The sequence below is a fragment of the Cataglyphis hispanica genome, chromosome 5 (genome assembly GCF_021464435.1).
Source record: "Cataglyphis hispanica isolate Lineage 1 chromosome 5, ULB_Chis1_1.0, whole genome shotgun sequence".
Lineage (NCBI taxonomy): Eukaryota > Metazoa > Arthropoda > Insecta > Hymenoptera > Formicidae > Cataglyphis > Cataglyphis hispanica.
Genome location: NC_065958.1, coordinates 6,358,858 through 6,371,897, shown reverse-complemented (window position 1 = coordinate 6,371,897; position 13,040 = coordinate 6,358,858). Strand labels below are relative to the sequence as shown.

General features: G+C 33.7%; 2 protein-coding genes across 9 annotated transcripts in view; one reads left to right on the top strand and one right to left on the bottom strand.

Annotated features, from left to right (window-relative positions):
* LOC126850073 (uncharacterized) overlaps window positions 1-13,040 on the bottom strand; it is a 96,320-nt gene that overhangs the window by 70,925 nt on the left and 12,355 nt on the right. The window lies entirely within an intron of this gene.
* LOC126849980 (hemicentin-1-like) overlaps window positions 1-13,040 on the top strand; it is a 144,291-nt gene that overhangs the window by 120,652 nt on the left and 10,599 nt on the right. For all 6 annotated transcript variants that reach the window (XM_050592490.1, XM_050592491.1, XM_050592489.1 and 3 more), the window contains 5 exons: window positions 193-328; window positions 2,794-3,002; window positions 11,639-11,908; window positions 12,099-12,207; window positions 12,680-12,866. In XM_050592490.1, the coding sequence (XP_050448447.1) occupies window positions 193-328; window positions 2,794-3,002; window positions 11,639-11,908; window positions 12,099-12,207; window positions 12,680-12,866 (911 nt within the window). The remainder of the gene's footprint in view (window positions 1-192; window positions 329-2,793; window positions 3,003-11,638; window positions 11,909-12,098; window positions 12,208-12,679; window positions 12,867-13,040) is intronic.

The window sequence follows — 13,040 nt, the reverse complement described above, 5'->3', positions numbered from 1 at the left end:
ACGTAAATTTATATTTTTGCGATGTCGTGAATTTGTACACATTTGACATGAATGAGTTTCTCTGCGAGACAGAAAATAATGAAGTTAGTACAAAGTTAAAGGAGCATTTGATGTGGTTCTCGAAACGGTGTATACGTCGTCGCGAGCGACGGCATACGGCGGGATTAATCCGTGCTAATTTTCTCATTCCAGTCAGCCCTCAGCGACCGCAGATAGAGTACACCGACCGTCTAATTCTCCCCGGCAGCAACGTGACAGCCCGAGCAGGTGAGATCGCTACGCTCACATGCAGAGCGCGGTATGGGAATCCTTCGCCTCTAATTAAATGGTTCGTAATTGTTGCACGTAGATTCCGTACTACTTAACTTGTGCGCGCCGCCGACCCTCTTGTTCGGCGCGCGCGCGCGCGATCTCTCGCTTCGCGTGTCTCGCTCGCTCGCCGTCTCCGCTCTCGTTTCCCGTCTTCGTCGTCACGTTCCTTCCGCTCGTTTGCTCGCTCGTTGCGAGCGCAATTATTCGGCAATTTCAGCCTTATGAGTCTACGAATTAATTAACATATATCTGTAATAAAGAGAAGGGAACTAGAATCCGTACGGTACGAAATAATCGGTTGAATCGCTTGTCATTTTTATATTTGTTCTTTATAAGAAATATCTAAGATTTATAATACGAATGTATTTTATATATATATATATTTTTAATGTGTTATTTTGCATCAAACTATTTATTTAATTTTATAATTTTCGGACTCGATAATCACGCGAATGATTCATGTCTTAAATGATCAAGATATGTTACTATCAATTTCAAGGCATCTTTTGCCATCGGCGCGCCTCTCCTTCGATCGGTTGAAGTGCTTTGGGCTTGTTCCCGTTGTTCGAAGATTCCACGTAATGCATCGAGGACGCTGTCGATAGCAGAACATGCGCTCCATGAATAATCATGATCCATTCTGCATCGTGCTTGGACGAAATTAAGGAGCTACATGGTGCATTTCGTGCTATACGAGAAAATGTCAGACGCGAATCTCACGCGAAGAGAAAGCGAATCGCAAAATTTTCTTAGATTCCGACATCGTATGACTCTCCGTTTGTTATTTTCGAGCATATAGAAAAGGGAAAGCCGCGACAGGAAAAGAGAGAAAATATCTATGTATTTCTCTTTCTCTGTCAGCTTTAAACCTGCAATGTTCGGTTAACAGGACGACGTCCATAAGGCATCGAGCTACGCTCCAAATTGTAGACAGGATCCCTTGACAAGACGACCGTTCTCCGACTGCTCCAGTCCTCAGGGCTCTCTCGCTTATCCACTTACTCACTGCGAATTATCCTAATTGACATACGCAGTACGATGCGGAATATGAGTATGCATAAACGTGTTAATTATGACCGGAGCATAGAGACCGTAGAGCACAATCGATGGCGAATATCGAGTTTTCATTCCAAGAATACAATCGTCCGCGAACGAGATAGCTATCGTAATAATTATTATGTCATTATTGTTATTGTTGTTGTTACGTTCTCTTGCAATTATTACGGGTGTCGTTATTTAATTCTTTATTATATTACGCTTGAAATATCTCGCTTTGAAACACTTTTCCACGCGCGTTTCGGATAGCTTGTTATTGTTAGAAAAACATTTTCTAGCAAAGAATTTTCTTGTCTCTCTCTCTAATTATCTACATGTTTTTTCTTGTACTTAACCCTCAGACATAATAAATGATATAACAGTTACACCAAATGAATCTTGATAGTAAATATTTTTTGTACGTTATATATATACATTAAACTTTTATACTTTATATCGTATTTTTATTTTATTTTTTTAATTTTTGCCTAAATTTTTTTTAATTCTTCCCCCTAAAAAAAAAAAAAAAAGATATTTTCCAAAATATATAAATAAATGATATTTATTTTAATTCTATTCAATGCACACGTGAAATATTTGTTTCAATTATTGGACGGGTATTGCAAATACATTGCAAACATTTGTTATTTCGCATTATATTTGTGTTATTGTAGCCAATTCAGATATATGAAATTTTGAACGCTTTTGTAAATTAAAAATAGAGAGATGGAGGACAGAAAATTGGAGGATAAAGTGACTGATTCGAGTAACGTAAACACTCGCCAAAATTAATTTTCAACTCATGCTGTTAAACTTTGATATAAAAAATTTTTAAGTGGGTTACGAAAGACGTGATGTTTGCCGACCGAGCATTAAGAAAGTAAAAGAGAGTAGCTTAATGAATAAGTTTAAATATATATTCACTTTTTCACAAAAAAATTACAAAAAGATATTCAGAATTGCGTAGATAACTTTCGAGATAAATTTAATACACGATTCAACGAATATATCGATCCGCTCTCCTCCATTTTCGCGGAACATCAGATTTGTCAAAAATAGAATAGAGAGATAGACCGGATGTTTTTGTATTATCCTTACTATATCGTATTATATATTCTAATAACTGAGCACACTGAGAGAGAGGCTCAATTCACGAGAGTGCCGTTGTTTATCGGAGCGAAACTCCAAGATTTCCGAAGAGAAGAGAAACTCGGAATAATCTGCGACGTCGAGTCTCGGTAGGAAGGCTTGGGAAACGAGAAGGATGAGCGAGAGGGACCGGAGCCGGAAGAGAGTGACGTAAACGGGGAACGTGCGCGTAAGATAGAGCGAGTCGCGCGCGGCCCGAAGAAGAGGCTGACGAGGAGGGTAAAATGTTGAAGGGGAGCGAGTAAGAGCTGTTGCAGAACAGCCATTGGAAATGCAAATTTTCCGGGCGATATGCAGGTACGTGGGCGACATCGAGCTGAGGACGTTGCGGCCTCAGGTAAACTCGACCGAGATAGATAATCCGCGCACTTGGGCGACCTACAGTGTTTGCGAGATTCTGGCCGAGCGATCACGTTACGGCCAGCCGATCAGATGCGTTGCCATCCATCCGGCATATGCCAATCCTACCATGTCGTCCAGCACCGAAGTGAGATTCGACGTGCGATGTGAGTAGAGACTTAACTTTCTTTCGTAAAGTTTCGAGAAAGAATTCATTAGATCTTTAGGTAATAGAGAACTAAAAAGAGATTCGATGGTTAAATATCATAATAAATGAATATGATAATGAGTATAATACAAAAGTAACTGCGACACAATGTCGATCTAGATAAAAGTTAGTATTTACTATCTTTTATTTTTCAGATATATTAGAAGACTATTAATTCTTAACGTAGATATTATTTGTCTATGTTTTGTTATTAGCTGCATTTATCTACATTTTTAATAGATAAATTAATTATTCTCCTTTCACAATTGATAATTATTATTTCATAAAATAAACTTTTTAAAATAAAAAAAAAACTGAGTCTGACAGTTCGTACGCGTCGAACAAATTAATATACCAAGCGCGTAAGATTTATTGATTATACGCGATAATGATTGTTTCCTTATCGTAAGTGATGTTATCGAACGATATACATGCGTACATTATTAATGCTCAATGACGTGTGATGTAAGTAGGATCATAGTTTGGTGTACTCGATTTTCTCCATGGTACAAAAGTAGGTCTCGGTTGGGGTAACATAATCCTTCGCCTTCCGCAAAGTTTATGCCTGAATACAGGCGAGTTTGTAATTGATCACGAATGATGACAACGATCGTTGTCTCTGGATTATAACGGCTTATTAAGTTCTACTAATGGACACTGTTAATTGGGGAATTTAGCCATATAATATTGGGCAAAATATGTACATTGAAATAGAATTCTGATCGCTTATGCCATATAGAAGAGAGTGTAATATATAGAACCTGTTATATGTATTTATATAAATCTATAATTAATAATAATTGTGTTCTCTGATATCTGCATTTGAAAATTCGCAGACAATAGTATACAATAATTTTGATTGTAATCATTTCTCTGTCAAATATTCACTCATATTACTTTGCATAACTTTGAATGTTGGCGCTAAACATGACATTGATATTGTATTAGCGAACTGCATTTCTCCCATTGTAAAAAAACGTAAATATCGGTCTAAACACGCGTTAGTTTTCAGAAACATATCGCTGTATAATAAACAATTTTTTTATATAAAATCAAACGCTGCCCGATTATATCCATCTATATTTGCGAGAAAAATTGCTTTGTTTGAAAGATACCTGTCGAAATATAAAATCTGTAAAGAAGAACGGAACGGTAAGTCGAGATTAAAGTTGTGTCTCACTTCTTTTTTTGCACAGTCATATTTGCACATCAAGTATGTTGTATGCATAATGGAAACGGCGGAAGAAGGGGGGAAAATATACGACGCTGAAACTTTCCTTCCTTCTTAGCCGCCATCTGCACGTCTAGAAATATATTTTTGATCATAATGAAAAGCTTTCGATCAAATTTCTTTCAATGTCATTTGCTGTTATATTTAGCTCGCATATGATCGGATCATTTGAGGTGTTTTTAATTTTTATATCGAATTATACATAATATTATTTTTGACATACAGAATATAAAATATTTACTAGCAGGAAAAAACTAACATAAGATGCAATGTAATTTTGCAGTTACAACTAATGATTACATTGTAATCTCATCCAAAGTAAATTTCAAAAATTCTTAAAAACATATATACATTTTTTTTTACATTATTTAGATTTTTTATCATTTGATATTTAAATTTTGCTATAGTTAATATACTTATCTACAATTATAAATATGATCTCTCCGAAGAGAAATGAGAATCTATTTAATAAATCAAGATAAAATCGAGAGCCAAATATATATCTAATTATAGCTTTACTTATAATTATAGAATTATTAAATAAATATGATTATTTTTTATATTGATTATTTTTTTTCGACATTCTACATGATGATTTATATTTTTATTTCTATGTTAATCTTTACTAACTTGATAAAATATATCATCATCGTGAAACGAAAAAATTACCTCTCCATTATGTGGTTTGCAAAAAAAGGAACAATGTCACGTGCTTAGACATATGTGTTACACAATGAAGATAAGTTGCAAAGTATCGATATTCTCGCAATCATATTATCAATGCAAAAACGTATTTGATAAAAAGGCGAGCTCTAATATAGTGCACGCTTTTCGCACAAATTGCGAAAAACAATTCGCCGTTAAAATCGCCCGATCATGGGAAACGGTTTGGCAAAAAAATCACCAACCACGGCCTGGCCGTATAACACACTGACCTCAAACCGTTTCACATCTCTGACCATCCCCAAAAATACACTGATTTAACCTGGTGCATACACGTACACGCATATACACACACACACACACACACACATACATATGGCAGAAAACCGCAAGTTTTCTCTGTCTTTCTCTCTCATCAATCTCCCTCAAATCAGTACGTCGTGATGTCATGCGTTTTAACCTTATCGACAATTCGATACCCGGCTGGAACGTTCAGGTAGATTTTAACGCTTTTTGCGAAACTATGCTGCGGCAGACAGCAGCCAAATGAGTATTGATTTTAGCTTCACGGCCGGCATCGCTGTATAACTATAATCGAACCGCATTTTCGATACGGTATAAATAAGCTTGTTACTAGCCTTTGTATCATTATATTGTTTTTATAATATACACTGTTATAATTTTATAGGATAATCGCTCATATGTGAGATTTGCTCATCAATTTGTAGTAACATGACAATTTCGTTTGAAGACACGTGAACTATTAAAAAATGTTAATGTTACTGTCCAATATTATAGAAATCCTACTAACAATAAATCTAATTTATAATTGGTGAAAGAAATTATTTTGCAGCTTACTAAGATATCGCGTATCTCTTGTAGAAATTTTGAAATCGAACCGACTGTTAAATCCAATATTACGTAATATTAATTAGCCAACAGTTTCGATACGATCGTAATTAATACGTTAACCAGATTGCATTTGGATCTCATATACACATTTCATCTTTCTCTCTCCCGCGCCACAAATTAATTTAGCGAACGGAATGAGAAAGCATCACAGGCATATGTATGTACATACGTTCGTTGTAGATTAAAAGGCTCACGTCCTTTCGCGTAAAGCTAAACAAACTACTAAAGCTGTTATATACGCAAATTGAAAATTTGCCGATAATACGTACGATCAGTATAATCATTATGATAAAATCACTTTGGCCCTAATAAATAAATCATGTATATTAATTTATCAATTTTCGGGAAACATTATTTTATCCTCTGCAAAAGCTACACGTAAATATATAAACAAATTTATAGAATTTATCATACTATCATGTTATTTCTATCCTTTTAAAAATTTTTTTTTTTTATTAATTATATATATGTATTATAACACACACATACACACACACACACACAAAATAAAAAAAATTTTTAAATATTTTTTTTTAATAATTTATGCATGTTGATGATAAATGACTTTGTCGCAGTAGTTGCGGTCGGAAATAAATCAGCCGCTCGCGAGTTAAATATACCCGATGCGCTCCATCGAGGTATGTAATTTCAATCACGCATCTGACGATGTCAAAAATTGATTCGCCCGTTTACCATTCCTAATATCATCTCCAACAACATCATTTCCCCTCTCCCTATCCTCCTTGATCCAATTTCGAGTAATTTATAATTCTCGTCGCAAATTCAATCCTGAGTCTCATCCCGACTCTCTCGAGAGGACGTCTTGCGTGCCCATCCGCCTGTACATTCGCCCATACATTTGTCCGTCCGTATGTTTGTCTGCGTACGCATGCCGAATGTATTGATTACGAGCATTAGCTCGAGCGGGACTTTTCAGCACAAATTGAAAAGTTCGCCTCAAAGCATCGATATATTCCGTGCCACTTCGATCGCGAATCGGGAGAGATTTTATCCGCGCTAACGAGGGGATGCATTCTGTCGATGCAGTTTTTTGAGAGCGTATGCCAATGCGGATGGGTCAGTAGCTCCATATTTTGGTCAGCGTGTTTTTCCGAGTAAGCTTGAAACGGTTCGTATGATTTTCAAGAAACGAAAACTGTGGTGTTAAAAGCATAATATTTCTCTATCACAATTACGTTATTAATTCTTGTTACGAATAATTATATATTGCAGAAAGTTATCATCTGTTTGTTGTACAAATTCTAGTTAAACATTCAATCGAAATAAAAGAGCCTATTAGATAGTTCCTTCAATTTTAAATATTCATATTTTTACGATTTTTGTTTAAGCTTTTTCGCGAGCTAAATTCAAACTACGTTAGATATTCGAATTTCATTTATAATGACAAGACATATGCAAGACATAACTTTAGTACTTTTGTCTCTTTTATTCTCTCATCGCACCACTTTCATTTCGTAAAAATAGAGCCGTTTGAAGTTTGTCCAAGAAATGACTGGGGCCGAAATTTGGTCGAATGGGCACTCGTTGACCCATTTGAATTGCTTTGGCTTTCTGAAAACTATCATACCCAGAATAGCTGCATGTCATCGCTTCCTCTTATCCGCGATAGTTTCGCGAATATTGTTCACGATTTGTTGTTAAATTGTTACAAACTATAATAGGATCAGATTTTAAGCTTTTTAAGCAGCGCAGATGCTTTATAGAGTATCAGAAAATGTGTAATTTTTTTAGCTTGTTATTCTTTTTAAAACCTTCACTATTTCACATCTGACTGATTTTGTACGAATTATTATGAAGGTAACTAATGATAGAAAATATTGATGTTATTTTCTGTCTTGCTAACATGAATATTACAACACCATTTATATTTATTATAACTAGAATAATTTTGTTACACAAATTACGCTATATCCGAATTTTTATAAAAAAAATAGAAAACGGTTATAAAGAGAAGAGTAAAATAAATTAATAAAAATATGTGAAAAAATGTGAAAGAAAATGATTGGAAGGTTTTAAAAGTTACAAATATTGAATATATAATTTTTTTCTATTATTACATTTTATTATATTTTATCATAATTTATTTAATTTTTATTCCGTTGTAAAATTACAATTAATTTTCATTTTTTTTTTTTACTATATTTTTATCTATTTTTAATATTTTTATATATTGAACACTTTCATATTTTTATATATTTTTATAGAGAATTTGTTAGAGAGAAATGTTGCCTATAAAAATTTCTCCCACGCAACGCAACTCAACTCTGCGATGCGTAAATCTAGTATGGATGCGGCGTTCTAGCGCACAGCTGGCGCTTGTGAGCGAATGTTATTCGTTCGCGTGTAATTCTCAGTCCTTTCTTGAGTAAACTTCAAACAATGACGCGGACGGGGATATGGAAATAACGTCAGAGAAAGAGAACTGTTGACTGAATAAAAGATTTTTGAAATAATCGATATTTCGGAGCAGCGCGGTAAAACGCGTAGGGTACACATTAGATAATTGAGTTTAAGAAAAACTCTTTGAAAAATTCTTTTTTTTTGTAATGTCATTAGCATTAATAGCTCCAGCCGATGCACATAATTCTTATAGCATACTCGAACTTGAGTACTTCATTTCCAAACATTTGATAAGCATTTGATTTCTACCGCACAACGTACAATTTCATTTCATTAGCTTTAATCGAGACAAATGAATTAGCGAAAATATGTATAACAAAAATTTCAAAATTTTAATTTTTGATTTTGTACACATTTATATTTTCAAATATTAAGTTTTTTCTATGAAACCTGAATATAAATTTTGAGAACAAAAATTCCTTAAAAAAAATTTTTTTAGAGGGAAAAGAAACCAAAATTTTAGACTTAATATATATTGATTTGAATTTATTTGCGTTATAATTATTTCCCTTGCTTCTCGTGTACTTAGTTTTCATGAAAATGCAACGAATGTGGTTATACCGACCAATGTTTACTAAAGTTGCTAAATTAAATTATATTAAACAGAGCTTATTAAATACAAACTTGCATAATCGTGCAGAATGCAAGAGAGAGAGAGAGAGAGAGATAGTAAAAAAATTGTAATTTATATATGAATTTGTATACACATAAGTGGCTCTTTCATTATACAGAGTTTTCATACATCTTCTTTATTATAGAATTTGTTTAAATGTATGGTTATTTAAGGATGTTTTCTCCCTGTTTCATTTTTGCGAATATATATTCATTGTATATTTTATTCAATTTCAATTTTAATTTCTTACCATCATTAACTCGCCTGATAATCTTTTTTTTTTACATGAAAGCATTAATTAAATAATTAATTAACATTTTAATTGAACAGATATTAATCTTGAATTAAAAGAGAAATTAGAGAGAAATGTATTAATTGCATTTTGCTCAAATAATGCGTTTGTATAAATATTAGAGTAAGAGAAATTTATGTGTACATATATATATAATATATATAATATATATAAATTGCCCTATTGTCCGTAGAAATTAAAATACCTATTTTAAAAAAAAGATATTTATCAAAATAGGTATTTTACTTTTTACCGACAATTTTTTTTATAATAAATATATGATAGAGGATTTTATAATAGATATGCCTTTATTACCGTAGGCTCTAAAAAGATATATTATTAACTCTCAAAACGATGCGGATTAATTTGATTTTATGTTGGTTTTATATTAGTTTTATTTTGGTTTTTAGCTAATCTCTCATTGGATATACCATAATGTTATTCATTAAACGTACCGACATTTAACATTTTTAATGGCTGCCACGGTCTATTACATGAATATGGAAACCAGAAATGAACCGGTTTGTTAGCGAAAATTGGCTCCGGTTTATACCAATAATAAATTAAATAAATATTGAATAAATAAACAAAAATTATGTCATCATTCCGTAAATAGGATGCCACTACTCTCTGCCAGTTTTCCATCGAAATCAGTCGAAATTACGGCTCATGCATTATCAAAGAGATCAAAATTATGCCTCGCAAATTAAAAGGAAGAGATTTATTCATTGCATTATGTGCTAAAGAATGTAAAAAATTCATAAGTGGCACACATAAGTATATGAAAAGTGAATGAATTCTCAGGAACAGTAATAGCTTTCATTTATAATTTATTTATTTTTTTAAAACGAATTATAAATAACAAATAATTGATCACCTATTATTAAAAAAATCATATAACAAGCACAATAATAAATTATCGGAACACGCGCGGTGTTTCAATTATAAATTAATATTAAAACAAACTGTAGCGGCAATAAGTTCTTGCTCGCATTATATTTGATAAAATTTATATAATAAAACCCCCTCCCCCCTTCACGGTGATTAATTAATTATTCGAAGAAGGTAATTACTGCGTGACCCGAGAACGCTCTTTTTCCACCGTGTCTACTGAGTATCATCAGTTATACGCGAAACCAAAGTCAGTATTTCCTGCTTGCTTGGCCCATCGGGAAAACAGTAGTACAACTGACCGCGTAATTTAATTTCTCCTTAAATCGAAACATCCATCTTGGTGGTGACATATATATCTTTGCTTGATATAAATAGCGACCAAGATGTTTCCTCAGATGAATCGTTATATTTGAAAAAAGAAATGATTGATCGATAGGAAAAAAGAAGAGCGATTTGTTATTGCATAAAGTTACATATAAAAATCACAAAATATTGTATCATCAAACAATGGCAATAAATATCAGAAGAGTGCGAGAAAAAGAAAAACATATAACACAAAATATGTAATTAATTTTTTGTGTTATATGTTTTCTTATAACATAATAAAAATATGTTTTCTTATAATATTATATATATATATATATATATATATATATATATATATATATAATATTAAATTAAAATCTCCTTCTTAAAGATATCGAGCAGCAAACACTTCAGAATGTGGATTTTGATTTTAATTATGAGGTCGTTAATAAGAACGGTTTAACCTGAAAACTTTATGCCGCGAACCGCGTTTGTTTTCTGTACCTAATGTTTATCTTTCACGGTCTCCCGCACACTGCGACTAGTGATTCTGGTGATGATTAAAACCGGTAATGATGATGGGACCCCGTTTTCTCGACCGCATTACGTTAAATTTCTCTTGTTTACCAAGAGACATGAATATGAAAGAGCTTTTCTAGGATAATTATACATAATTTCCACGGTGCTCTTATTAAAATCGTTATGGTCTGTCTCTGGCTTTTTATTTCGATCCGTCGAAGATGGATAACCAGCGTACTTTTGAAGAAGCATTTCTGCGTAGTATTATCATATTAACATCGTTAATGCTAAAATATCCGCGTAAATCATTTCATGTTAGATCATAATTTTACAAATATTTTTAACGCTATTGTGATTTGTTTTTCTTTGTAATTCTCGAAATCAAAAAAATATATAACGCTGAGAAAATTTAAAATTTGATAATAATAAAAATAACGATAATGGAAATAATAAAAAAATATAGAAGTAATAATAAAAATTTCTCAATTTAAAATAAGCTCTTGTTTCGAAATAAAAATATTATTTTTATGAACACATTATGTGTATTGATTTCTGGAGTTGAATGAATGAAGATCTTATTTGCTGGATTCTATATGTGCATTTGACAGCACATATGATAACCGAGAGAGAGGAACACATTCCCCATCATATACATGATAATACATTGATATATATACATACTCTCATGTGCGCAAGACGATTAGGGCGATCTCGTGATTAACTGCACATCTCGCATGAATTTAGACGCGCCGGAGACGAGATTAGTCGGCGTCCCAACCGGCCAGCTCGAGGAAGGCCGCGATCAACTGGAAATCCGATGTCTCGCCGACGCTAATCCGCCGGCTTCGATACTTTGGAGGAAAACGAAAAGTCCTGGTGTGACCGAAGTAGCCAGTATTGGGGAGACCCTGATGTTCTCCCCGATTTACAGAAATCACGCCGCCGTTTACCTCTGCGAGGCGTCGAACACCGAAGGGGAGAGCAGCCCAGTCTCGGTTCAAGTGTCTGTAAACTGTACGTGTATCGTCTGTCTCGTCACTCTAATTTGCCATCTTTATTCGATTTACATTTCAAAGTTTTTTTTTTTGTAGCTATTGGCAATTTATGTGATATTGGAATTTTTTTTCTTATTGCTCTGATTGTTCTATGAAAGAATTATGTATCTTAAATTATTATGTATATATATGTGTGTGGTTTTTCATAGATCCGCCGATGATCAGCGCAGTCGGGCCAGATCGACTGACAACTGCATTGTTGTACTCTGGTGCGTCATTCGAATGTCACGCAGATGCGATGCCGCCGGCTGAGTACAAGTGATTAAAATTAATTACCTAATTTTTCATTTTTCTGAGTTCTGTACATTTATACGTGCATCAATAATGTAATTTAATCACATTCATTTGAATGTATTGAATGATTTTTTCATATAAAGAATATTAATTTATATTATTTGAAATAGTATGTATTTGCTATTGATTATTGACACATCGCATTATAAATATCTTTATTTATTTATATTATAAGAATATACAGATATAATATTTTGTGCCGCTAATTGTTATGCAGAATCTTTAATTTTTAACAATTTTAATCTGCTTTTTTCATTAGAGACTCGCATCTCGTAGCTTTGACGTTTCTTACATTTTTCTGTAAAAATGCTATTAATTTCTTCCTTACATTTTTAAAATATTTTTTTGTTACCGTATATTTCTATCGTGACAAAGAGACCTCAATTTCTTTACCTTTCATCTGCAAATTTCTCTGTGCGGTCGCGCGTGTGCGCAGATGGGCGCAGATATTCACGGACGGCCGCATGCCGTTGGAATGCGGAACGGGGCAACGATTGATCCTGACGAACGTGACGTACGAGCAACAGGGTCAATATATATGTCTCGCCTCCAACAAGATCAATGGCAACATCAGGGAAGTTAAAAGCGACCCTGTGTCTCTGCAAGTGGTCGGCGCTCCAAGGGTAAGATGACGGAACGCGCGACGTTTGAAAAAGTTTTGCTGCAAATCAGAATTACCGAGGAGGAGGGGAGGGCGGGGGGGCAGTTGACGTTGACGAATAACCATTTCCGGCGGATCTGTCACGAAAAAATATCGCTTCATTATTTGCGCAAACTCGAATCATCGAATATCTCTC